The following is a 27,974-nucleotide window of genomic DNA, read 5'->3' on the forward strand; positions in this document are numbered from 1 at the left end:
AAAAGAAAAGAAAAGAAAAGAAAAGAAAAGAAAAGAAAAGAAAAGAAAAGAAAAGAAAAGAAAAGAAAAGAAAAGAAAAGAAAAGAAAAGAAAAGAAAAGAAAAGAAAAGAAAAGAAAAGAAAAGAAAAGAGAAAAAGATTAATTCAGAAAGTAAGCATCTTTTTGTGAAAATTTCAGCTTCCTACAGAACCAGCTAAAACATACTTTAAATGTTAGGGGTTTTCATTGTAAAACTGGATTTCTTTTTTTGGACAAAATTATAGTTTTGTAATGAAGAATTGGTATATTGGCCTGCCAAAACCCTACTGTCTGAAGTCTTCAAACCTTTAATCATATGGTATTCCCACACAGAGAATCCTGTGGGCTACAAAAGACGTTTCTGCTTGGGTCCTGTCATTCTGCAGGAGAGCTGGACAAATGGAGCAAGATTCCAGCCTATTTAATTTCTTCCAAGACTTGATAGAGGTGGAATGAAGGATGCTGTGAACATGTGCATGACCGGTACCGTCTCACTCGGTGAAGGCTTAGCTGTGGGCTCTGACCAGCTCTGGTGGCTCTGGCCGCTGCAGCAGGGCTGCCTGCTCTGCCCCGCCATCGGAGATTACTCACCCCATACCAGGGCTGCGGAGGTGGAACGGCCGAGGGGTGGGCTCGCATTCCCTTCCTCTGACTCTGCTGCGAAGGTGGTAACCTCCAGCGGGGGAAAAGGCAATAAATAGCTCAGGGGTACTCACATCTCCAGACACCACAGCTGTTTCCTCGGACAGCCTCAGTCAGAATCTCGCACAGACGTGTTACATACAAGAAAGAAGAATTCTCTAATTGGGAATCCCAAACCCAGAACAGCCCAAAGGGCTGTATTTGTTTAAAAGAACTGACCTCCTTCATGATTTATCACTTCGGAGTGTTTGGCAACATGGACACAGGTAGTGTTTTGGGGACTGTGTTCCTGAGAAAAAGGTAAATCTGGCTATCCAAGAAAAATGTTCAGAAGTCAGGGACATTCTGACTTGTTTCCAGCACACTCAGCTGGAGTACAAGACACATACTGAATCCCCACCTAACAAGGAGCTGAAATCCGCAGGTGCACAACCACTATTCCCAGTCCCAAAATCTCGCCATGCTGGAGATGCCTGGAGCAACTACAGAGTGAACCTGAAAACCATTACGCTGAGAGATGGAACAATAGTATTCCCTATCGACATTACTGTGGCAAGAAAACCGAGCTCATTTACTTATTCCATTATCTTGGCTGTCTTCTAAGCTGTTTGCAGACATCAGCCTGCTGCCACGGTAGCAAGAGCTCTTTCCTGAGCTCTGCAGAGCATTTACAATGCAATAAGACAATCTAGAGGAAAGGCAGAGAGTATTACATGTAACGATAAAGGAATACTTCAGGTTCTCTAACATTTATTTTATTTTTGAATATGAAAATGCCATTTTAAAATCAATCAGAAGCTGCCTGTGCCAAAGAAACTAGAGACTTTGATAACACTGAAGATCAGATTACCTCAAAATACACGTGTCTTTGCCTCTTAAAGTTGATATATTAAAATCAAAGATCTGGAAAAGAGATCGTGACTGATTTTAATGGGCTCAGGCTTTCACACAGCATTTACAGTAGCAAAAGGGACCAGCAATCTCCTAAATAACCAAAATTTCGATGAAAATCAGTAAAGCTACAAGATCCTTTCCATGAAGAGGCCAATGAGCATATAAGCAATGAGTTTATAAGAACTTCTCCAGTTCAAAAGTGCACAATTTCGTTCCTAGCATCTGCAGAGAGGTTCGCAGTCCTGAGGCTTGACTGGAGTTTCTCAGCAATGTGAAACTTTCAAATAAACTGCAGCAAAGCTTACTTACACAGATTCAAGAGTTTGGCAGGATTCCTGTTTCTGCCTGGGGTATGCTAGATCACAAGACCCCAGAACAAAATAGTGTTATCAGGAATGGATGAGTACTTCTTTTATTCCTGCCTCTGAATTGGTCATGGAGATCAGTAGGAAGCAGACTATACTGCAGAACGTTTAGTCAGCTCTTTTGCTCCATCACTCTTCGTGAAGGAGGAGGTGGAATTAAGAACGTTTCTCCCATGAAAAAGACTTTACAGAAGGAGTAGGAGGATTTCTCAGACTCCTTAATGGGAAGGGAATGAAAAATTTAGTCTGTGGGAGAGACAAGAGAGGTTTCTATAGCCCTTGGAGATCCAGCGTTTCACCTCGAGTCCAAGCCCAGAAGCAACTCCTGTTCTGGCTATAGTTTTGAACCCCTCATGGGCATTACTATTAGGTGAGTTTAGTCCTACTAAACAAACTCCTCATTATTGATGCAGATCAAGTCTGAATTGTCAAACGTAGTTATTTACCAGGGTCCTAAGAGTTCTAGGGTTCTGCTAAGGAAGCCAGTTAGGCAGAACCCCCTATACCTGCTAGTGTTTGAAAGCTATAAATGAAGACATCTCCAGGACAGAGAAACGAGAGCACACCTTTCTAAGAATCCTTTGGAATAAAAGCATTTTCTAAAGTGACGGAGTAGGAAAATAGTCTATGAGGAGTGTTCCCTTTTAGCCACATTGCTTCGAGCTTACACTGAAACCATAAAGGGCACTCCACACCCCGCTGCAATTCCCTTGCTGCAAGGAAGGGCCTTGTGACAGGAAAGAGCTATGGAATAGGTCCAATAAAGGATTTAGGGACATAGAAAGCTCGATGTGGCAATACTTGCTATTGAGGCACCTGACCTCCGGAGTGGAATTCACACTGTGTGGGGGTCTGAGGCTTCCTCCGCAGGGCACCGGAAGAGTTTGGCGCTACAGAACAGGATCCAAACCTAGCCGCGTGTGGTGCAGTTGTGAGTGGCCCAGACCAAGCAAACGGGGGTTCAGAAATCCTATCCCTCATCAGAAGTTACACTGCTCTCCCAGGGCTGCAGAGACACCGTCATCCACGAAGCTCTACTGGCATGCAGGCATTGAGTTGGGTGTACTGTCCCCTCCTACAGCTAATCTTTCAAAGATCTGAGGAAGAGTCACTCTTCCCTTTTAAGAAAAGGCTGCTGTTGCAGATGTTCTGTATAACAACTAGCAGTTAGAAACCTGCTGCAAAACTGGGAAGACACATTCTGTTTCTTCTTTGATCTGAGTGGGCTCAGATCTGCTGTCCCCCATATTGCTGTAAGGGATGGGGTTTACCCAGCTCCCATGCTCTATGTAGTTCTAGATAGCTTAAACCTCTGCACCTTCCCTGTCATATTTTGCTTTTGTGCATTAACAAATGCAACATTTGTTGGGTCAGAGAAACAGAACTCAACAGAGGACAGAGCTTGAGGGCTTGTTACAGCACTTTTGTCTGAGGGATGAGTCTTGAAATCTGAATTCTGCTCCAGATCTGGTGTTTGCATTTTATGTTGAATAGACTCTCAGTAAAAGGCAGAAAGAATCCTTTACGAAAGCAATTAAACTGCAGTCTCTGTCCCTTCGATAGCACACAAACACCAGCCATATTTCTGATTCTCTTTTGTGAAAAGATTGATCCTATACTTGTGCATTGCCTTAAGAATTGCTTGCCAGGGATATTTTGTTTATGGAGGACTGAGAGTTCCTAGATCTTTTGGGGCTTAAACTGGGTAAAAGACTCTCCATTTTGGCCCAGATTAATACTCAGTAAGCACAGTACAGGCCCCCAGGAATCTTCAAGATCAAATAATAAGGAGTCTCACAAAGTCCATGTGCCTCCAGATTTGGCTTTTGGATAAACGACCTTAGTTGCCCTATTTTAAAGTTTATGTTTAGTCACTTCTGTGAAACACTTTCAGATACAGGACAGAAAGTACTGAGCATAATTATGAATTTTTATTCATGAGTTAAACAATATATGTGGGTTGTACCAAAATTTACATCTGAGAAGGCAAGCTTCTTTTCACACAGGTTACAAAAATACAGATTAAATGCTAAGGTACATGCTGGTAACTGCTGGAGACAAAAGCGTAAAGCTTCCATTTTACTGATATATGTTTGAACATGCTAGAAGTATGCAATAACCAGGCCTTGGATTATAACAGTGAAAGGAAAAATTATGTGGGTTTATGTTTTTCATGCTATGGCCATGACTCTGTTGTAGTAAGCTTTTATACTTTTAACACCATACTCTCCATTAAGAACTGCTTCTCTGTCAAGATTTTGATTTCTTTTGAATCAATCTATAGCAGCTGTGTGTTGTTTAAAGTACTCTTATTGACTCTTCTATAATTTGCTTTCTTTGAACAGCCCGTGTGCTGTAACATTTGATCAAAGAAATAAATGCATACTTTAACAACCCAAAGGGAAGTGCATGCACATTTTTATAACTCTGCACTATAAAATGTAATTATAGTTGTCTGTAGATCACACAGGATGATATAAAGAAATGGGTTTGAGATTTTTTTAAAATGAAAGTCTATCCAATATATCATGGATTCTTCCCTTCAACACCACTGCCTATCATACAAAAGCATTAATGAACCGTTTAGAGTACAGATGATGCAACTTCCTTTAATATAAGTTTTTACTCCTCTGTTAACTGGTAGTCATATATGAAAACAGAACAAAATTAAGTAAGGAAAACACAACAACCTAAAGTTGTGGATTTATAAATTACCGCATAAATAACATGTTGATGGAAACTTTGTTTCAAGGGCTCTTTCTTAATTCCAAGAACAATGGCTATTTAAAATTTAACTACATTCAACAGATCTGGAATATGGACATTAATTCACAGCTGACCACTAGACTTGTGATTATTAAAAATGTAGAACAATAAAGCATATGTGTTTGAGGTTTTATAGCCCTGCGAATTTGGTAACCTACATTAATTTCAATTGTCTTTTATATAAACAAACACACAGAGGCCTCCCTGAATTCAGGGCAAATGGAGTCTAATCAATATGAACTACATAATACATAAAGGATGGATGCAAATTTTATAGTACACAAATAAATAATTAATTTATACATTCTTACTGTAACAAGGAAGAATAGTCAGCAGATTTTGAAGTTTAACAGAACTTTTGCCAGAACTATGAAAACTCTTGGAAAGCCATCTCAAGAACAGGTAAGTGTTATCTGTGTGCAGTGCAGGGAAGGAAAGGTATGGACATATTTTGCTTCATGCTAAACAGAAGGGTAAGGTGCTCTGGCCCGAGCAGAGCATTTAAAACACCAGCTCCCTAGCAGGTGGAGTGAAGCAGGCAAAAAAAGCCAGGATTAGACTGAGTTTTCGTATCCCCATCCTCTTTGGTGGTGAAGCTCCTATTGCCTTTGTTGCTCAGGGAGGGGGGGTTTCACTCATGGCCAAATCATCAGTGGCGTGGAAGAGAAGTGGACGTTTTTATTTCTCAGCATAGAGATACATATGCTACTCCTGCTACGAACCATTTATGTCCCAATTCTGCCACCCCTCCTGACACTAGAACTGCCTCAGAAATAAAGCCATGATTCTGCAGATATTTTCAGGAGCACTGAACCTCTTGTGGGTAGTTTCACTGTCTGAAACAAGACTTCTATGAATCTTTGTGGAAATAAGACCTATTCTAGTACTGCTTACTACAAAAGGCGTCAGAGTCTGTAGAAATATGTGTCTGTGCGCTGGGAACCATAACCAGAAGTTTTGAAGTTAGTCAGAAGGCTCTCATTGACAATTCTAGGCTTTCAATCAGGGGTCTAATTAAACCTGGATGATGGACTTTATATATCAGGGTTTTTTGGGTTTTTGACAGTGTAGGATTCTTTTTACCTAATATGACTGAGCAGTGGCTAAGGGCCCACATCTAGAAACACTTATGCACTAAAAAACCCTTTGCTTGTGTGTTAGCATAGGAAGAACTGTGCATCACTTGCTGATTTCTCTAGGAACTCAGTACAGCATAATCTTCAACACTGGTTTGACAGAGGACAGTTGACAGCTTACGGGAGTCCAATAAAATGAAAAGTCTTGAGGGAAAAGAGGGCAAGATCAGTAGTTTGCATTAAAGATAGTTGTGAGGTATGGGAAGATGTGGTATTTCTACACTTGTGATTATTACTACAGTGTAAGAATCCAGGTAAATAGCCACATGTTGTATTTACCTTACAAAAGCAAGGATGTCTCAATGATGAAAATGAAAAATGGGTTTGCTCATAAAAGTCTTTGTGTCTGGAACACAGCTATAAGTAGCTCACTATCTAGGTTGAAAATGGTAATGCAGGGTAGTGTGTCCTATTTTTCCATGCTTGCAGTGAAGATACAATACGGGAATTCAGCCTTGGCAATTACTAATACACCACACAGACACAATTACACCCTGTGTACTGCATAAAGGAATCACTTGTGGTCTGCCTCCATTACAAAGAGCAGTAGGGGGCCAACATGCAAGAAGACAAAATGCTTTACAAGGAGGAAGGAGACCAGAAGAGTTGATGTACCCAAATACAAGGACCTTGATTCTTTTTGGAGTGATTTAAGTCCCTTTCCATCAATTATCGTCCTTTGTCTCCAGAGTCTTATCACAAGCAGCATTACAGGAACTGAACACAAAACAATACTCAGGCTCGAATAACCCTGTGAACTGTGCTGACATTTCCACACCCTGTTGCTGTGTTTGACCAGGTTACTCAGATTTAAAAAAAAACCCAAACAAACAAAACCACCAAATCCAAACCCAAAACACTCCATACAGAACAACAACAAATATTCCTGTTTTAAATAACATGCTCTACGCTTCCTGGTGTCTTTTTTTTGCCATTTAGTATTACTGATATCTTGCACTGCAATACCACAGTGGTGATGTGATACACAAACCTCTGTAACACAAAACACGACTGGCTTTCTCTAATACAACATCTTTTCAGATTAAAAGTTCCTGCTTTCTGAGGTTCTCAACAGGTTTATTTTAAAGTTAATTAGATCCTGCCCCTTGCCATTCCCATCTCCTCTACCCTCTTGGTAAAATCTGAGTTTCAGATAAATGAAGAATTACAAATAAAAAAACTTAACTTACCTATATGCAAAAGCGCTCTGCAGCTAAATTTTGATTTCTCAGTGAAATAAATCAGCTGTCTACTCATTCACTTTTACTGCTCAGAATCAGAGTAATAAATTTTTCTTTCTTATTGATATGTGAAGTTTTGAGGGCACAATTTAAAGTATGAAATCAATGAAAAGCATCTATTTTTTTCATTCATTCACGCTAGATATGTGACATTTCATGGTAATTCTTGACAGAACATTGCAGTTATTGCTCATCTGAAAATAAATTAAAAAACATGTGGAAAGTAAAAAAAAAAAAAAAAAGGACCTTAGGAAAGTCAGCTATTTTTGACAGTAAGTTAGCTTCTGTGAAACAAAGCCTTGTCTTTCAGAAAGTGTTTACGATCTATGAGGAAAAAAAAAAATATATCCTTGGGCTAAAATGTTTATTGGCACCTAGGAGTCTGAAGAGAGCAAGTCAGGCCTGTGGTTTTTTGAGGGCACTTTATCATCGCCTGCATTCTCAAAGGGATCTGTGAATGAATAGAGCTGGATTACTCAGCCTTCTATTCCACGCCTATTCCTCTCCATTTTCCTTGGCAAGGCTGAGAGCCAAGCTATTTTTAGTCAGACAGTTTTCTATTTTTAGACAAATATCAGTTAAGAGACATTGTTAGGAAAAATTTAAAAAAAGAAAAACACAAAAGGGGGAGGGGATGAGGCTTCCCATCTCATATTGTGAAGCAAGCCCTTCAACCTGTAACTCCAGGCGTTTCAGCTGCTTCCAATCTTGGAAAAATAAAGAAAATTCAGAGTTCAGGGATTTAAAAATAAACCTACCCTCTGGCAAACAGACCAAAATACAACAAGCTGTTACTATGTGAAACAGTGACTACAAAAACAAAGAACATTCTCCAATGACTAGATTGGGATAAAACTTTGGAGCTATTAAGTTATAGGAATGTTACACAGACATGTAAGATTTTTTCCAGCTTCTCAGCCAGATATATCATGTTTTGGAGAAAGAAACAGTGATCTGTGAAATAGACCTTGCTCTGAGAAATACAGATTTAAGTGCTCAGTTTGACAAAGAAAGGAAATATGAACAGAGTTTGAAAGATATTTATATTCTGCACATATTTTTCACCTTTGTCATCACAGCATTTTTACAACAATCTGTTCTAAACATTTCCTAGATTACTAAAATATTTTAAAAATTATAACTAAGAACAAAAGAATAAAAGGAAAATAATGCAGAGATGTGACCAATCCTCAGTAAGTAGAAATCAGGAGAACCAGGGCTCCCACAAAATATATTCAAAAGTGGCTTTTGCTCTGTCATGTGCTTCAGAGTACCTAACTTTGCATCCATTTTACTTTTCTCTATCTCAGTTCTCTTCTTCCAGGTATGGAAAAGCAAGCTATCAGGCAGGCTGCTTCTCTTTCATTTGAGATACATTAGGATTACAAACTATGTTTCATGTCAACCAAATCCTCATTGCAAATATTGGAAAAGGTTTTGTTTTTTCTTTTTATATTTTCAGAGAAAGCAAAACAGAACAACTCATTATGCAAATTTCCCTTTGCTGCAATTTTTCACATATTGGATTAATTTGAACTACGACAGCAAAAAAGAAATAGTTTCAACAACTGACCCTCTACCTTTCTTCTTCTAGGTTGAAAAGCATCAAAAGTCTATCACTTATTAGATGCACAGCAACAGGATGCTGTGGAGTTATCAAGGAGAGCTTAAATAATAGCTGGAGAGAATAAAGCGCTGTATATTGGATGTAGTAGAGGGACTAATTTGGACAGTCTCATTGACTGGATGAGCAGTCCCATTGAGGGACTATTGTGGACAGAATAGAATTGCCCTCCACAGTTTTCCAGCTTTGAAGTTTTTCTTGTGGTCTTGCAATAGTTAATATTTACCTGAAGCCCAAATTGACAGAGTAATAGGTAAGTATATCAGCTTTGTCTGAAAAAGATATATTTCTACATTAATTGCTTGAAAAAATGAAATTAACATTGATAGAGTGGAGAGATTTTTAGTACTTTTGAAAATGAGGTATTTTTCCCTCTAAGATCTTTTTGTAGTAATCATGGTTAGGAAAAACATAGAAAAAAACTCATATGAGGATATTAGATTAAAGACACATTTTCCAGAGGCTCAAAACCCAGAAGGCAAACAAAGACCAAAGGAATATTACAAAAATGCTGAAGATCTTGAAGTCAGTCCCATGATTTTGTCATACATGAGGTTAGCAATAATGGCTTGGCTCATATTTACTAAAAATGAAACAAGAAGTAAGCATTTAAAAAGCTGAAATCATCATCCAAAGGAAATTCTTTGGCCAGTTGACCCTGTCCAATCATCTCCTGGCCCGTGTAAACTGGTAAAAGTAGCTGTTGGGTTTTTTTGTTTTTTTTTTTTTTTTTTTTTTTAACAAGCTGGTCTTCAACCAATTTACAAAGGAAATCAATAATACTATCCCCATTTTACAGATAGGGAAACTAAAGCATTAGGAGGAAATGTGACTTGTCCAAGGTCACACAACAGTATTTGGCAAAGCTATTAATAAAATCCAAGTCTCATGAGTCCTAGTCCAGGGCAGTATCCAATAGACTGTACTGTCTTTAGATCACCCTGAATAACCTTTCTTACATAGAGGCTTACTTTCTATACTGTCCCAGATCTTCAGCCCATGGTAGCTGAAATAATTCCCCTGATTTCCACAGCTGAAGATCTGAATTGATGTGTATTTCATAGCTTGTTTATATGCAGTATTATGTTATGATGACAAGAAAAGAAAATACACTTATTACATTAAACAAGCTACAACAGTTGCCTTACTTTTCCTAAAAAGAGCACATTTAGAGAGTTATATGGGCTTATTTACTACAAATATACAGATAAGAGTCTTAATTGATATGAAGAGGCTTTCAGAATCTAATTAACCTCCCAGCTAGTCATTAGCTCTGTGACCTTTAGAAATAATTGACAGAAGGAATTTTTTTTTTCCTCTTCATCTCATTCAGAACTTCCACACCAAGTGACTAATTCTACATGTGCTACAGGACCCACAGCACAACTGTAGGACTCGATGGGATGATGCACAGTAAGTCCATCAGCAAAACTAAACAATATCCTGCCCACGTAGCACAACACATGCGCGCACCTTTTGCTGCCTGAGTGCCATCCTCACCAACTCCAACCTCCCAGTGACTTAAAGCTGTGCTTTTAAGTCTGGAGTCCGTCATGCCTGTAGGAGGTTTAGCAGTATTTCATGCCTATTAACACTGTTTCTGGTCATACTAAAAGCGATTGGATTTTCAATTCAGGTTAGTTCTTCTAACCTGTGGAAGCATTATCTGCCATTACTTGCATGTTTTCATTATCCACATTTTTTTCAGAGCAAAACGCTTTTTCAACACATACACACAAAAGAAAAATTCTGAATTCCACCACTCTGCAGGTCTTGGTATTACTTTGCTCCCTGCCATCTTAACATGAAGGTCTGTAAAGATGTCTCTGTGTGTTGTAAAACACAAAGGATGTGCAATCTGCAGGGAGAATTTCACATGTCCACCAGCTCACTTCCCCTCAGGGGAAAATGCTGCTGCAAATGGCCCTCATCTCTCTTGTCACGCTCAGTTCATTCTCCCTCACCAAATACAGGAGTCCACTGGGGAAGGGAAAATACTCTGCAAAAGGTCAATTCATCAGCAGTTACTAGCGCAATGAAGAGGTATGACCCTGTGCAAAACAAGTTAAAAAGATGATGCTAGATGCTGATTGATATGAAAAAGAATCTATAATCTGTAAATTATTTTAAAATCTGACATATTATTACTGTTTTTCCCCATGGCCAACCAGCATCCCCCCCACAATGGTGCTAGGATAATTAATGTCTGCTAGCGTAGCTCAGACTAATTCTTGATGAAGTCTTCAGTATCACTAAAATCAGGAGTTCACCCAATGTGAGTTTCTCCAAACACACCCAATTTCGGTGAGAAAGAGGGAAAAGAGGATGGAGGGGCATCAAGCATAATGGAAGAGCTGCCTGAAGGAGCAGCTGATGAGACAAAGAACAATGCAAAGCACAACTTAATGACACTCTCAGGGACAGGAAGACAGGAAAAGAAGTATGTACCGGAGTGCAATTGGCGAGAGATTAAGCAGGATGAAACTGAGGATGAGTTGAAGATGAGGAGACTCTCCAGAGATGGTCAAAAGATGGTCTGTAGTATGAGAGGTATAAACATGGATGGAAACAGGATTGTTGTATCTTACATGGAGAATCAAGTTACTGTATCATCACCTTATTTTGCTACCTCTTCTTACTGTGCTGTGTCTGAAGTCTGGCGGCAAACACTTCAAGGTGGGATCTGTTAGTGTGTATTAGAATGCAGCAAAATTGCAATAGTAAGTGGAGAGTTGGGTGAAAGGGCATAGTATGCTTGATAAATATTCTGGTGAAAAAAACCCCCACAGAGTATAACTGAGAAGTGAATTGAGGATAAGGTTTTATTGAAGTAGAAAGATACGATGGTGTACTGCCGGAGCTGACATCTTCCTATATGTACAAGTCTATGTCGAGGACCCTTAAATCTTTCTAAGTGTAAAAAAAAAAAAAAAAAAAAAAAAAAAAAAGAGGAAAAAAAAAGACGTAGATAAAGCCAGATGCCAGTAAAAGATAGAGCCAAAGGAAGATAGCAAAGGGGATATTTCAGAAAAGGAAAAGACACTGAAGTCATGGAAGAGTTTCTTGTAAAAGACGGTTGCAAAGATCAGACAGATGTGCGTGCATGCATGCAAAGTAGCAGTTTTAAGTAGTGAACTTTACAAAATTCAGAGATTTGGTGGGTGATCAGCACTGACAACAAAGAACCTCTGTTAGCAAAGAGAAAAACGGAGGAAGTTTGCATTGTTCCTCTTTTCTCTCTACCAGTGATTAGCGGTATGGCAGAGGGGAACTGAGGAGGTGGATGTATGTTGGCCAGAAAACGGAAGGTGTGTTTAATGGGATGAATTTTAAAGGGCTGACCTACTAGGAGAACTTGAGTTAAAGTTAGTGGCCACTGAATCTGCAGAAGACTAGAAGCCAGCTGGAGAAAGAGGGACAATAAGAGCGGCAGGGTCAACAAAATTGATGGATTGGGAGCTTAAAAAGAGCTGAAAGATGAAGTGGTTAGTGATTGGTGGAGGAATGATTTATGTGCACACAGAGCAAGGATCAGTGTATTAGAATCAAAACCAGGGCTCAGTGAAAACTCACTAGAGGTCTGCTAAAGCTGAGACAGTAGCTGATGATCTGAGAAAGAAGTGACACGGAAGAAGGGACAGCGAGAGAAAAGACAGGCAGGAAGTTTCACCTTAAATCAGCAAAGGCTTGATGGCTTTGCTGAAGAGCCACAGCAGATTTCTGTAATATGGTTAGGGTTGTAATTACATTTGCAGCCAAGATGAAAAACATCTCCCTGTATTCCTGCTCTGAAATCTGTCCCTTACAATCTAAGGGCGATGTCCTTTCTGAGCTCCTAAACTGTGGGTTTACAGTGCTTCTGGCGCTGGATTCTCATTACTCGCAGTAGCATGGCAGTGAAATTTCACTGTAATGAGTGGCGTTACATCCAATCCTGTTTTACAGAAACAAGGAAAGGGTCTGGCCCCATTTTAAATAAATGCAAAAAATGCATAATGGACATACTTGCCTGATGTAAAACTCTGACATTCACTCCTTCCCATTTTCTCATTGCCGTAAGAAAATGATTGCCCAGTCCTACACAATTGTGCTGATAATCTTCAACAACAAGCTCATAATCTAAGTTTTTTTCTGATAGAGCATATAGGAACTGGTTGTATTGACAAGCTTCTAAGGACAGACTGGAACTCTAGATCTAAAACCACTACTTCTGTACCAAAGATTGTGTACCAAATGCCACAGGATTTTGTAATGAGAGAAAATGTAATCCCATTTTAAAGTAAAGAATGACAAATCTTCTAGTAATTATATAATGGAATTTTAAATGACAGCTCCTGAATATATTGTTGTTGGTATTTACATACAGCACTTGGAAGTTAGCATAAAGATGAAAATAATCTTTTCTTCCCTCGGTGTTGAGGAACTCTGCACTGGTTCTCCTATTCCTTAAAATAAGTTACTATACCCAGAAACCAACACCCACTTTTTAACTGAAGCAAAATTTCATGAACGGCTGTGGTGTGAGTGGTTTGGTGGGTGAGGACATAAAGGCTTCAGTTTTAAGAATCAATTTAACACTAAACAGAAGTCTCGGAATGAACTTTTTTTTTTTTCCCCCCCCCCCCCGAACTAATACGTATCATAAAACCTCCGTGGAGGTTTTGGTAAGAATCACAATAATTGTCACTGTTGCTTAAAATGGATTGACTTGCGTGTTGAATGCCAATATTTTCTCCTTCGTGAGTACACACTGACTTTTAATTACCTGTGGGTGTTCTAAGTATATTTACTGTGTAATAACTAAAACACATTCAGCTGGTAGATAATTTTTGTGATCTAAAGAACTCAGATATACCAAACTGCATGTTAATCAACTCCATTTTGAATGAGGCAACTGGAAAAGACCATCTCAGTTATATTTACTACATGTAAATAAAACATAAATAAAATAAAATTTACATGTGTAAAGAAAGTATAAAATACTTGCTTAAAGCATTAAACCAGAAGAGCTCAAAGAGTAACAGTGACTGAACTTTACAGCTCTAATATTAGCCACTCCGTTTTACATCATGACAGATGTAATCAGATCACATGCCTATAAGTTGGGTAGGATCAAATTCCTTGATTTGCAATAATACGAATATTAAAATCAGTGTTAAATAATTTTTCCCTTGAAAAACAGTGTGATGTTTGTTAGATGTGTGACACTTGGTGTCTTATGATACTTCAAATAACAAATTATGGCCTGAAGACTAATTCCTTCAGAAATGCTACATATAATTAATCCCAGTAATTAAACTGAAAACATTTGATTAATAAAATTAACAGCTTTAGCCAGACCTACATGAAAATTCATGTAATTTTTCCATCTGAATAGAAGTGCTTTAACTTAAAAGTAATTAACTACATATTAGAGACCTACTCTTTTGATTGTCATTGAATATAGATTGTTCAAAGAAGTTATACCACATTCTAATGACTGATGATAACACGTTTCTACCACAACCAAAAAGTAACTGTATAGTTAATATTATGCTGAATGTGAACAGAAATTGGATCCTAAATTAAAGACTTTAATAGGGCTGACAGTTATATTTCAAATTTTTGTAGGTCTACCTAAAAAAGTTTTCTTTCTCTAATACTGTGCAGAAATCTGTGAGCACAGCTATGCCCTTTCCTTCCACTGAAATACATTTATTGAACAGTCATTTATATTAAAATTATCAGATTTAATAATACTGTCTGATTCTCAGCTGCTGTTGATTGCTCTGGAAGAACAAGATTAAAAACTTGTAAGTGTGAAATCTAGCTGTCTGAAAGTGAAAAAAAAAAAAAAAGACTCCTTACGAGGAAAATATGTGTAATGTAGTCAGTTTAATTGATCAATTTAAATATTTAAATTTGCGGCAGATTTATATCCTGTACCTAAAAATATATCCAGACTACACTAAGAGTCAAGCCATTTCTCAGACTGCATACTTTCACGGGCTCTATTCCTCTATTTTACTCACAACTGTGATGTTAATTATCAAGTAAAGGTATGATAATGTGAAACCCTTGTTCAAAACCTACACCCTGCAAAAGTACTCCTTTGATCCTGAAACAGCACTGGCATTGGTGGGGCTTAAGTATTTTGCATTACAGGCAGAACACTGAAAAACATAACAGCAAAACGATCAAAAGACCAAATTTAGAGCTGACAGAACATATGGAAAAACTATAAACATTCACTTCATTTGGCCTTTTCTGCCTATTCTTAGATTACTCAATTTAAATAAGTTTTATTTCAATTACCTACTTTTATTTGGCTTCCTTTAGAGTGAAGAGGGATGCCCACCAGATTTTGGGTCTAGCCAGAAAATTACATGTCTGAATGCAAAACTGCCTATCAGCCTATCCAAACCGCCCCACTATGTTTGCAGGAAGGGGATTTTGCTGGTGCAGAGACTGCTTTTTCTGCTAATCTCAAAGTTACAACAGGATAAACATTATTTTAAATTTTATATTTTCACTCAAGTTTCTTGAAAACCCATAGTCTTCATGATCAAAAGTATTCATTCATTGTGAAACAAGCAATAAATCCCTAACTACTGGCTTATTCATCTATTCCCACAAGAAATCCTGCAGGAAGAAGTAAAGATATCACAGGAAACTTTTCCTGCTAAGAATATTCTGGCTTTTTGCCACTAGCAGAGGACAGGGCATTATTTTAGGGATAGAATTTCAATTCTGCTGGACAGGACATGGGCTTCCCAGAGCTAGGTGACAGGAAAGGCTTCATGTCTATATAGGAGATTTGAAGGAAGAGAGGAAAAGAGGTGATGGAGAGGAGGAAGAAATTATGTACTTTCCCCTTAGTCTTAACTCACATAAATTTTTGTTCTGCTGTCAGAACCTCATCCTCTCCTAATGAGGGAGAAAATTGCTGCGAGATCACGAAGGAAGCAAAACAGTATCACCCTGTATGTTGACATAAGGATAGACAGAAAAGTGATATATATTCCTGGGCTGCAGTCTTCGCCAATCTATGGTGGTGTGACTGTGGCATCTTGTAACAAGTGTTATGATGTCTATTATACGGTACTTTTCCTCCATCAAAAACAATTTATATGTAATTCACACACTTACTTTCTTCCATTGCTAGTCTTAAATACATGACTAGCCCAGGTGAAGAGTCCAAAAGCACCAAAGTCTCATTTTGGACAACATGTAGATTATTTTAAAATCTGAAACTAACACCTTTAAAAAGACCTGAAGTAATCTAAGTGTATAGGCCAAGGTATTCAGTAGCATTTATGAATAAATTGTCCCTGATCTTTAAGACACGACCTCGTCCATCTAATGCTTTTTAGAATTATACCATTAGATACCTAATCACTTATGTGTTTTGAAAACAGGAGTTGCGTAAATCATGTAACTAATTCTTTAGACATCACTTGCTTTGCTATCACAAAAAAAAATGAAAGCTTCATTTATTTTGCATGGCTTGAATCCTGATGTGATTATAAAATAAACTGACTTTTCTGCAAATATTAGAAGCTTAAAATCGAAAATCTTAAATTTATTTAATAATTTTCAGTTATTGTAAATAAAACTTGACCTAAACAGTGTTTTTTTTTTTTTAAATAATTACAAGGGTTTAAAAATAATTACTAGCATTCTGATAATACTGCTTTGATGCTGTTATTACTGTATTATGGTAACAGCATTCTGTGTGAGGTAGCTGACTCATTTATTATTGTGCAGCTTGTAAGTAAACTTGTCTTGAATTTTATTAAACCTCCTTCCGCTGTAAATAATCTAAAAGCTAAAGAAGTCAGCGGTATGCCTTAGAGTAGTAATTTAAAATCCTTTTCCTCCACATCTTTTACATGTATTTTTCAGTTCCTTCTGGACAGAGGACATTATGACTTTTGGAGCAAGGAGCCAAGGCACAGAGTGTTTGCTGGAGACCGGGTCACCAGGAATGACTAGGAGACAAGCCGAGGTTCAGCTGGGAGGTAGTGGTCAAGGTGTGGAGAGGACTAACAGGACAAAGGGACAAAGCGATACGGAAAGCTGGATGACAGAGAGCCCGAGATCCCATTGCAGGAGTTTCTGCTCAGCATATGAAACTCAGCAGGATAAAACTATGAGCTCACACATGGATTCCCTCCAGTCTCTGCTGCGCCATCTCCAGCCCCAAACCTACGTGGTCCCTGTTCTGCTCTCCTGACACTGTATCACCTCCAGGGTATGTTCTACAACTCTCAAGAAAGGTGATCAGGCCTCTCGCTTTGAGTGCCTCTGTCTCAGAGCAAAGTAAAAAAAAAAAAAAAATCCTCTCAGAACACAAAATCTTACCTCAACAATATCCGAATTCGTTCTACTCTCATGCGGCTCATTGTACTCGGTATATTTCAGCAACACTTTGTCCATATCGGTGCTGGCATACTGGAACAGTTTGTTGGTGCTGTTGAAGATGATCAGAGCAATCTCACAGTCACACAGAACACTCAGCTCATAAGCCTTCTTCATTAACCCAAATTTCCTCTTTGTAAATGTCACCTGGAAAAAGAAAAAAAGACCCGTCAAAAATCCCCAAGCTGCTCTTTGTAGTCCTCCTTCTTTCTTTTGGAAATATGATGTGTGACTGCTCTAGCCTTTGAATTGAACGCATGCAGAAGGCAAATGCATAAATATAAATATAGCCCCAAAATAGACTATATGTATGTCTTACGCAAGTGAGAAAATACACCTAATTCTCACTGCGCAAAACTAGAGGTGCAGGTAAAGAGCATGGGACATTTTCATTAAGTAGCACTATGACGTGTTGATACTTCATCTTTCTCTGTAACTGTTTAATATATTTTTATACTGCATACATCCTTCCCACCAATATTTTCAAACTGCACCTCAGAATTTCAGCCGTAAATAGTTTGAACATGTGCAGCCAATTCTTATTTTTATTAGTGATTGGCTATGATTCCGTGTTAAACAGTGATTGACTTGATTCCATGCCCCAACTTGTGCTAGATTTTTAGCGATTATTTCATACAGCATCTAAGTTGTGCAAAAGAGGTACATTGTTCATATAAACACACTCACAATGGTTCTGAAGAAATATCTAGTGTTAAAAATTCAAACACTTTTTGAGAAATGAGAATTATAAAGCACAAACAATAGCTGACCAGCAACATATACCACCTTTGAAACTTGTCTTTTTCTAAACTCAGAAGTAGCATACTTTATTTTATTTCAAATGACATGCTTAGAAATGCAAACTGGAATTTTTTAGTACAAAGGACTTCGGGCCACATTATATAGTAAAAATAGGGATGTGCTGTTAAGTTCTCAGGAGGCCAGCTAATGTCCTGACATACTGCACAGCCTAGGCTGCATGAAAAATATCTTTACTCTGTACAAAACCATAATTTTCCACAGGGACTGTTTTGACAATGAAAGATGTGCACATCAAATAAATGTGTTTTGGTTTTTTTTTTTTTGTTTGTTTTTGTTTTTTCTCTGCTTTTCTGCACTAGCTTACAAGTTCCAGTAAGACATGTGACTCAGAATAAGAAACTACCATGAGCTGTTTAAGCTAATTGCATGATTGAATTTTTCACCTTCTTCAGTTTTTTCAGATACGCAATTTCCATTAAGTGTATACAACTGTGATTTTTTTTTTTTTTAACATCTGTTTTCTTCTCTAATAACTTTCAGTTGCAGGAGTTTTTAAGACGCACATACAGTTTTGCTGACTCTATTATTAATGAAATGTAACATGTAGTCAAGATATCTGATATGTTAAGGACAGGCACGCAACCAAGTTTAAAGGTCTGCCTAATCCTGCACTTGTTGCTGCCATTCCTTAATACCCATAAGCAGCAGCACCTCGGCACTTCAGTGCTGGGGCAAGAAGATTCATCTGTACGTGGCTCATACAGATGCTGTTTTATCTTGTCATATTCCTAATGCAAGTTAATGCTAACTGCAACCCCAGACTACCTTAAAATCCCAGCACATCTGGCCGTGGAAAACGTGACCTTTAAATATTGCTAATCCCTATTCCATCTCAGAAAGATGAGGAGGCTCTGTGCCAATACTTTTATTCTCCCAAATATATATTGAATGCTACTCCTCTTTTCATTTCAATCTTTTTAGCCTCTGTCAACATACTGTTAAGAAAAGATGGATTGCCTTTAAAAACAATTATTCAAGAATTTTAAAAACACACTTTCCACAGCACTGGTCTCAAGTATGCATAATTGATAGTAAATTCTTTCTAAATTTTGTCTGTCTCAATGGCTTTCGATATTTGGAATGAATAATGAGATAGGTAACAAAACTTCATTCAAATTCAGGAAAAAACCCTAGTCTCTCAAATACTCCTTTAATGTTTTCTCTGATTGCAAAAAATTGCAATGCGTTTGTTGAAACATATATATATATATATATATATATATAAGCACATGTTTTAGAAAAAGCTAAACACACAGAAAATAAAATGTACTAACTCAACATATTTTTCTGCATCTAAAATGCCTTTCAATCAACTTTTTGACCACAGTGCTGTAGGTGGAGTGTCTCTATACAGTATGGTTTCTGTTGCACAGAAACCTCAGAATTTAGCATGTTACAGCTTCTTACCATCAAAGTACACTCCAGTACAGAAATATCTTTAAAGCCACTGTTTGTGTTTACTGTTAGGTGCTCCTGAACATTTAGAATAACCACACAGCTCTGCTGCACAGCACATACTTATTTCATAATACTTATCACCAGAATGATACTGGTTAGAGTTCCTTTTTGTGGAAAGTGAAAAAAAAAAAAAAAAAAAAAAAAGAACAACAAACCAGCTAGATCTTCCTTTGCTTTCTTTAAAATATAATCTTAACTGCTCTGAATTTGATTTGTTTTTAACTCCTTGATCTTTCTAATATTTTCTAAATTTATCAGATAACACTTTCTGTCGCTGCTGATAAATGCATTAAAACCAATTGTATCTACTACTGTTTCTACGGTGACCTGGATTATTACTTTTCTTTTAAAATATGCCATTCATTGTGGCTCATCTTTTATAGATATATATAAATAATATATATATATATATATACATAAATTTATTATGCTTTCACAACAGTGTATAGTAGGGGTGAACCAGTATTTTCAAATGTACAGTGAAAGGTCAACCTCAGAAAAGATTAAGAATATTCTTCAAGCCATTTAAAAAGAAATGATCTTTTTGCATAGTTTTTTTCTATCTGTCTACATAAGGAAGATGAATATACTTATCTTCCATGTGCTAAAATATTTTTGTGAGCAATGTAAGTAGGCAGCATCTTCATTATTGAACTTATTTTGGTCTCAATTTGTTATGTTAACTATATTTACCCAAACTAAAAGTATCTAATAAATATTGTCTAAGGCAACAGAAAATATTCTCATATTGCGGAAATTTTGCTGAGTGGTAAAAATTAGCATAAAGTATTTAAAACACTTGGTCTCTTTCGTCTAGGCGGGAGGAGTGTGCAACCTACACTCAAGAAGCTCTGACTACAATTGAACTTGACAGTGCTGAGAATGAACAAGACACACACAACCTGCATGAAGGCAAGTTTCTGAGTAGCTGTAGCATGAAAAAAATCCATGTGGTCACACAGTCTTATTATCATATACTTTGTTTAAAGTTGTCAGTCATGATAGCATCATGCAACAATGGAAAACGTCACTTTGACATTTGGCATAAAGAACGTTAGTGAGACTGAAAGGAAACACACATACAGTGAGACAATTCACCAACATAGTTAAAAAAAGGGCATTCAAATGTACACGCATTTCAATATCTGTTTAATATTTAACTTTTTTCAGCAGCAAGAATGAAATCACTACATGTTCTTTCCTGACAGTATTAGTCAAGATATGATTAATTATCCCTGCTGTCTAAACCACTGCTAATTCGTAGGTGTTTTTCGGTTCACAATTTTTCTCCTCTTTAGGAGAATGTTATCCAATTTAGAAAGTTATTTTCTTTTGGGGATATAATATTTTATAATGACAGGTGTGAGAACTGGGGAGAATGAAAGTGGAGTGGAGGGAGGAAGTGCAACAGATAAGAGGCCAGCCAGCATTCAACTGTCTTTAAACCCTTTTTAAGCATGTATATATAAAACACAGAGGTTTGAAACACCAACACAATTTATAAATAATGTTATGAGGTGCTTTTATGCCAGTTTTATATGTATTGCAAAAAGAGCAGTGTTCAGAACTACATTTACCTCTGAAACATACCAAAAATTAACCTGATTCCATCCTTTCATATTGACTGAAAATCTATTACATTTGTCTTAGTCCTTTGGTTATTTTACTTATTTAAAAGTTATTTTTAAAAATCCAAGAGCCAAACCGCCCTCGTAACAGGAATAGCGATAGCAAGAAGGTAGGTTACTAAAGCCTGCAGCATATTTGTATATAAAGAAGTATAAATGCTTATGACTTTAAAGGCTCTGAGAAAATCAGAAGCTGCTTTCAAGTACTGGGAAAACTAAAATAAATCCAAACCTGGGTGAAGTAGCCAGCTTCCAACTGTCTTGATATAAATCAAGGCAAACTCTTTATGCATTTTGGATAAAATTCTAAGTAAAGGTGAAACCCACTTTAGGTGTTAAAGGCATTGACAAAAGAGGATTGTTAAAAAGGACGTTTTTCCACTTCAACTCTGTCTCTTCTTCAATACCATGGAAACACCTCTCAACTAGCTCTTCATGCATAATGCTGCAAGAGTCTTCTGAGAGATGGGTCATGGACTAGTCATTGCAGTATCTGTAAGTGGGGCTGCAGGCAGCCTGGATTCAAGTCTGCATTTCACACACAGTGATATGCTCCCTTTAGAGGGCAATTTGGGCCAGAGCAGACTTTCTTGTTTACTTGCCAGTAATTAAAATTTACTTAAACTAAATAAACTAGATTGGTTTCGAGCATAAAGAATATAAACTACTTAGTTGCGAGTATAAATTCTTTCCTATGCTGAACTTTGAATGTGTGTGTGTAAGTGGTGATGCTGGCCACTGGTAATACTCTTTTATTTAGCTAAATTTGTAACAATTATACGTTTCTTATAGATGTTAATACATCTGGAGGAACAGAAGCAGCCATAAATACTCCTATATAATGAATACAACCTTCAGGATACTTCATTTATCTTTGTCACAATGCTTATGTTTATTTCTGTATTTTATTGCTGGGAGTTGGTTTGGGATTATTTTATTTTGTTTTCGTTTTTAATTCAGGTCCTTCTAGTACTTTTTTTCTGAAATCTCACATACTCCAAGAGGCTGAGCCATAACAGACTCTGCCTTTCTCACAAACACTCACAGCGTATGTGCCAAAATTTTATGTTTTCGAAGTATCAGTCCTGGGATCTTCCAAGCAATTCAGTTCAGCCAGTGGCAAAATATCAGTGTTCCCCTTACTTCCTATCCTGATTATTAAAATATATAGCTGCTGACATAGGAAAATGAGGGAAACAGGGAATTTGCACATAATCCTTCCCATATACATTTCCTGCCATTAAACCTGTATGAGTGACTAGTGAAAAACAGGGAGCACTGGTGCACAGAAGTATCTGATACAGACACCGACTGGTCAGGAAACAGTATCGTTCTGTTTGTCCTTATATTTAATCTGGAGTGTCTACATTTCTGACACGGGGACTAGAGCAAGCATGGTGGAGATATGATGAATGTGACAAACAGGAGGTACTGCACGAGCAATGTGCCTAACTTCAAACATCCTAAAGTCAAGCTGATGATATGTAAACCAAGGGGCTCTTGACTGACATGCCACAACCCTATCGTATGTTGAAACCCCAAACTACTGGAGAGCCAACAGCTCTCATCGTATTGTCTCTTCCCCTTCTTCCTATTTGATTTTCACTTATATCTGTTTGTCATATGAAGAGGCCTGGCTGGAACAATCTTTTCAGTAACCCTCAGTGGGACTGGGAAGCAGCACCAGTGCAGGGTTTCCTCTAGACAAACCTTCCTTTATGCAAAAGCTGGGCATGCCATATTAAATGAAAGACCCTTTAAAGAGCAGCGAAGGACCTTCAGCAGCCTGCTTCCATGTTCTTATAACCCTCCAGCGTAATTTACAGGGATGAGACAGCAGTGATTTACGCTGGTAAAAGAGCTATTGTCCCAGAAAGCCTCAAGCATATCGAGCTACGACTCGCTGAATAGTCCAGAGAAAGAGGAGTTCTAAGCAGGATGCCCTAAAATTATAGCTGTAACAACTAAAATGTTCATGATTAATGGGTATAAAAAAGAAGGTTTTGTACTTGTGTGTTACGCCCCATTTTTAGTATGTTAGTACATAAATAACATATCAAATACTTAAAATAGTGATAGTATTCAGTCTGCTCAGATCCAACACATGATGGTGGATCTCTCATACGAATTTTTTCTTTGTTAAGTAAAGAGAGGGGGGATAATTGAAAGATGTGTTAATTAACAGATGATATAGCAAGTCAGAAATTAGTAGGTTAGGCAGTATCAATATGCTTCCTACTTTAATTTACAAATCAAGATCTAAAACCAGACAGGGATGCAAGAATAATAATGGTTAATCTCTGATACTTCATTTCCTTCTGTTGAATCAGAGAGATAACATTAAGCCCATTATATATGGATGCACAGACACATATGTATTTTAGGAAAAAACCATCACCGCTATCAAAACCACAGTACCTAATACAAATATGAGAAAGCTGTCTTTTTTTTTTTTTTTTTTTTTTTTTTTTTTTTTTTTTTTTTTTTGGTATGCTATTGCCAGTTCTGGCAGGTACAAATAGATGTTTAGGGGTAAAAAACATGTTTACTAGTTCTGTGCTGCTAAAATGTTCATAAGGTAAAGGTCAAAGAATATTTCATTCCCTGCTGAGCAAATGGTCAGGAAGCACATTTGTCTGCATTTCCTGTCATAACAGGAAGAGTGTAACTTCTTCCTCTCCACAATGGCTTCAGTTCTGCTTCCCACCTCCAGCTCTTTCTCCCCCAGGGCTTTCCAAACCATTCCTTGCAAGACAGCAAGGCTGTGCCTGTGTCTGCACTGGTTTTCAGCTCTGCTGTGTCGGCAGATGCCTCATTCACTACTGCATTCTCTTTACTTAGGCTTCTGGCTCACACTTCAAATTAAAAGTAATTTGACCTAAATATTTACCTTATGCTAATTCACTCTAAAATTATACTCAGAACATACATCTGAAATACAAGCACACTTAATCTTAAATATAATACATTCTAGAAATTCACGGTTGAGTTCAGCAGCTCTCTTAAAACTTCACTTCTCAGGTAGTGTGGCATTAATGTGAAAAGTGCTGCCAGAGTCGTACACTACAATCTAGGAGTCATGAAAACCCAGGGTGTATCCTTTGCTTATAGAAACCTCTGAAAAAAAACAGGACCAAAGCCTAAATGTTATTCTGCATTCCAAGTATATGTCCTGTTTGTTGCAATTTAATGTAAGCAAGAGAAGGAATTCAAATATATGAAAGGTAAAGAACATGTGATGTTTAAGACAAAGGTTCATTGATCAGAATGATGCTTATTTGCATAGCTAAGCAGGGATGTTTTAATAGGAAAACATCTCCTTGGGGGGAAAAAAAATCATAAAATCTCAGATCTTGAATAAAATTAAGACACCCCATGAGAGAAGACTGAAAATATCAGGAAATTGGTGGAAAAAAGTTTTCTATCTAACTTGTGCTCATGTTAGCACTAATATGCAAGGCTCTTCTCTCTTTCTACAGGGGAGCTTCTGATTCAGCCAATAGTCTCTTACTCTTTCCTTTTAAATAGAGCTGAAACACAGATAAAAATAGATACAGGAGCTGAAATTAGTTTTGAAACTAGCAGCATTAGGTATCGAAGTCAGTAGAACAAATCTAGGTCTTCCTGCAAACGGTCACTTCCCTCCAGGATATTCTTCCCCTGCCCCATAACCTCACTTTACTTATCTGCTTTAATTTATTCTCTATTGAGCTGATAACTGCAGTAAGTCTTGTTTTATAGCTTTACAGATTTGCTGGAATCAAAGAATGATAAAAGGTCTATGCATGAAAAAGTTAAGCAGCAATTTTTATTTTTTTTTTTTACTGTCATATCCCATAGAATCACACAGACATAATACTTAAAAAAGGGTATCTTACTATTTAAGCACCTTAATGTAGAAGTCTACACTTTCTATGGTATTTAGTAACACTTAAGATCCCAGCAGCTCATTACAAATTGAGAGATATTTTAAACAGTGTGCAAAATCATTAGCTAAGCTCAACTCAGTTTTAATGGTGACTCTGACAACTGCATGCTTCACAGGCAGAAAAAAAAAAAAAAAAGCAACTAATGAGCAAGATGATCAGAGGGATAAAAAATGGTGGATTGCCATATAAGACTGTTAAGACATTTCTTAATATTAACTAGAAGAACTAGTGCATTAAAATCTAGAGGGTGTTCCAGACCTGATAGCAGAATATCATTGGGTCAATTTGCCCTCTTTCCTGGATTTAGCTCACAGACCGTGGATTTCATGAGATATTTTGTAAGCGACCTTGTATAGCAGTAATACAATATCATTTACGTCATTACACCTATTTATTTTAGGCCTGGGCAGCCCTGCCTGAACTGTTGCAAAGAGAGTTTCAGTCTACAGCAGAGCACAAAAGGCCCCCATCACAACTAACAAAATATTTCAAACTGATGAAAAAAACCAGAAAAAAAAGCAAGGCAGATAAATGCAACTTTTCCTTCATGTGTTGATGATAACAGAGCCAGCTGCATTATTTCTTTCAATTAAGAAAACACATGAAAATAAAGTTCACCCACGTTTCTGCAAATGCCCTTCCTCTTTTCGTTTTTCTTTTTAAACAACCCAGAATTCTTCTCAGCAGCCTTCTCCAATCTGCCCGACTGAAATTTCTGCACAGAGGACTTCTAGCAGTCAGGAGCTTCCAACATCAGATGTGAGTGCTAATATTTTTGGCTATCGACTGTGGTGGTGCTGCAACTAATACCATGTATGCAGTCTACTCAAATGGGCTGTTGACAAGGCTACCACCATCTCATGAGCCTGAGCAGCACTAACAGAGATTCATTCCACATGTATGAAGGCTATACTATCCAGTGTTGCAATAATAATAATAAAAAAATTATCTGTTCACACTGGCCGCTTATAACAGGATTCTCTTTGAAAGTTTTCATTTCCATTTAATATCATGATGGTAACTACAGGTCAATACACACTTATTCTAGTCTTGGCAATTATTCATACTCCTTCTCTCTGTGGCTAAAAGCAGAGCAAAAGGGAATTTTTCAGATGGGTTTTTCTGAAACTTTCACAACCGAAGAGAATTTGTGATCACTCACGGAAGATTCACACATCCTCGTCACCTTTGTCACCACGTGGTAACTGTGAGGGCCAGGAAAATACAGCCAACTGGCACCCCCATGAAACATGACAATGATGGCTCCTCCTAGTTAAAAGCCTGCATTCTGCACTCACCGAAGACAATGACAGATCTCTTATGCAGTCGAGGGTAAAAGGACTAGGTCTCTAATGTCTAAGTTGCAGTAGTTTAACTTACCCCAAACCGACAAACTTTCAAATAGGTTTTGGAAAAGTGCAGATTATGTCATCATATTGCACATTTCTATGAGATCTGCAGCCAGACATCTGACTGAACAGTTTCAATTTACCAGTATGGTCACCAAAGTACACATATCCAACTGACTAGACTTGCTCAGGAGAAATCCTCTTGAAGGGAGGTCAGCACTATTTTTGTCCTTCCCAAGTCACTCATGCAAGGATGGAGTCTCCCACCACAGCAGACAGAAGTGTGGAAGAAAACCGCTGTTATGCTGATGGAACAAATACTCCATCCATTGTTTAACATCAATAGCTAGTCGGGACACTGGACAAATGACTGGAAAAGCAAGGACAGAAATCACCTCCCATAGGCCTTGTAACAAACCCTTTTGCAAAATCTCTGTTATCCAAAGAGATTCACCTTTGCATCGGGAGAGGGCAGAATTAAACTATTGCTATATCCCCTTGTTTGATACACGTTCCACCTGTTTTTCCCTGCATGTGGTGTCATCCCGCAGAGAATTTATGTGCTTGAAAACAGCTGAGTGAATACACTATCTGTGTGTATCACATTCACATCTAGCACGCCTTGTACTGTGAAACCACACTGAGTTTGAATATAAGCAACAGTAAGGTGGTTTCGAGTCAATAGATTTGCTGCTGTTCTTGCAAACATCTTTTGGTGAGGTAGTAAGAAACAAAAGAGTCTCTGTCCATATCACGGTAAATGGAGCTACAAATAATCTTTGTGGAACTGTGCTTCAGCTGGGATCTTAATTTTCTTAATCAAAAGCTTTCAAACCTTTTTTTTTTTTTCTGGTGTAACCTTTTCAACTTCTCTGTGCATTCAAATATATTTATGCCATCGGGAAAAAAAAAGAAGGAATATAAACCAATTACTATTTTAAGATTACTGGAATTGTGTAAGTTAGAAAAATAAACAAACCAATGCAGATTCACTGAAGCAGCAATATCTCATGGAATACATTATATTTTAAGAAACCGTAAGGCTTGTGAGAGAGTAAATCTCATACAAATGGTTAAAAGATCAATCAGCTATTAATGAAAATCCAGTTGTGTTTAATCACATACATATTGCTACAACTGAAAAGCCTGATCCCACAGTCCAAAGGAATCAATGGAAATCTTTTCTTTGGCTTCACTGAGCTTTAAATCAAGGCACTAAATGCAAAAAGAATAAACCCAGAAGAAACACTTTCTAAATAATGTTGCGATATATTAGTGGAAGTGAGAAGCTGAATCAAGCCAATTATACTATGACAAGGGTAATGTAAATCTATACCTTCAGCCTCATAGTGACTAATCAACGTGATGGATATTATCAGATACTAGCAAGATAAACACTTTCTGCACTAACACTACAGTTGTTAGTATTCTGTAGTTTTATTCATAATTGTTAGTTCTGGAAGCTGGTGACAGAGGTCTTGAAAGTCTACTGTGAATGACTTGAAAGACTAGGTGTCTTAATTCTGTGAAGTAAATGCAGCCTCTTGAAAGATACTTCTTTGACAAAACTGGGTAGCAAGTTCTCTGTAAATCCTGTACTTAAGCAAGTTGACACTGAAGCTATTGTATGAACTGATGTTACTAATGGTAAAATTTCGTAGTATCATTTACAAAATAATTCAGGTTCACTTCAAAGAGAAA

General features: G+C 37.5%; 1 protein-coding gene across 12 annotated transcripts in view; it reads right to left on the bottom strand.

The window, feature by feature from the left end:
* MEF2C (myocyte enhancer factor 2C) overlaps nucleotides 1-27,974 on the bottom strand; it is a 141,770-nt gene that overhangs the window by 51,073 nt on the left and 62,723 nt on the right. For all 12 annotated transcript variants that reach the window (XM_026866542.1, XM_026866544.1, XM_026866547.1 and 9 more), the window contains one exon: nucleotides 17,031-17,234. In XM_026866542.1, the coding sequence (XP_026722343.1) occupies nucleotides 17,031-17,234 (204 nt within the window). The remainder of the gene's footprint in view (nucleotides 1-17,030; nucleotides 17,235-27,974) is intronic.

Source organism: Athene cunicularia (genome assembly GCF_003259725.1).
Source record: "Athene cunicularia isolate RWA chromosome Z unlocalized genomic scaffold, athCun1 chrZ_part3, whole genome shotgun sequence".
NCBI classification, from domain to species: Eukaryota; Metazoa; Chordata; class Aves; order Strigiformes; family Strigidae; genus Athene; species Athene cunicularia.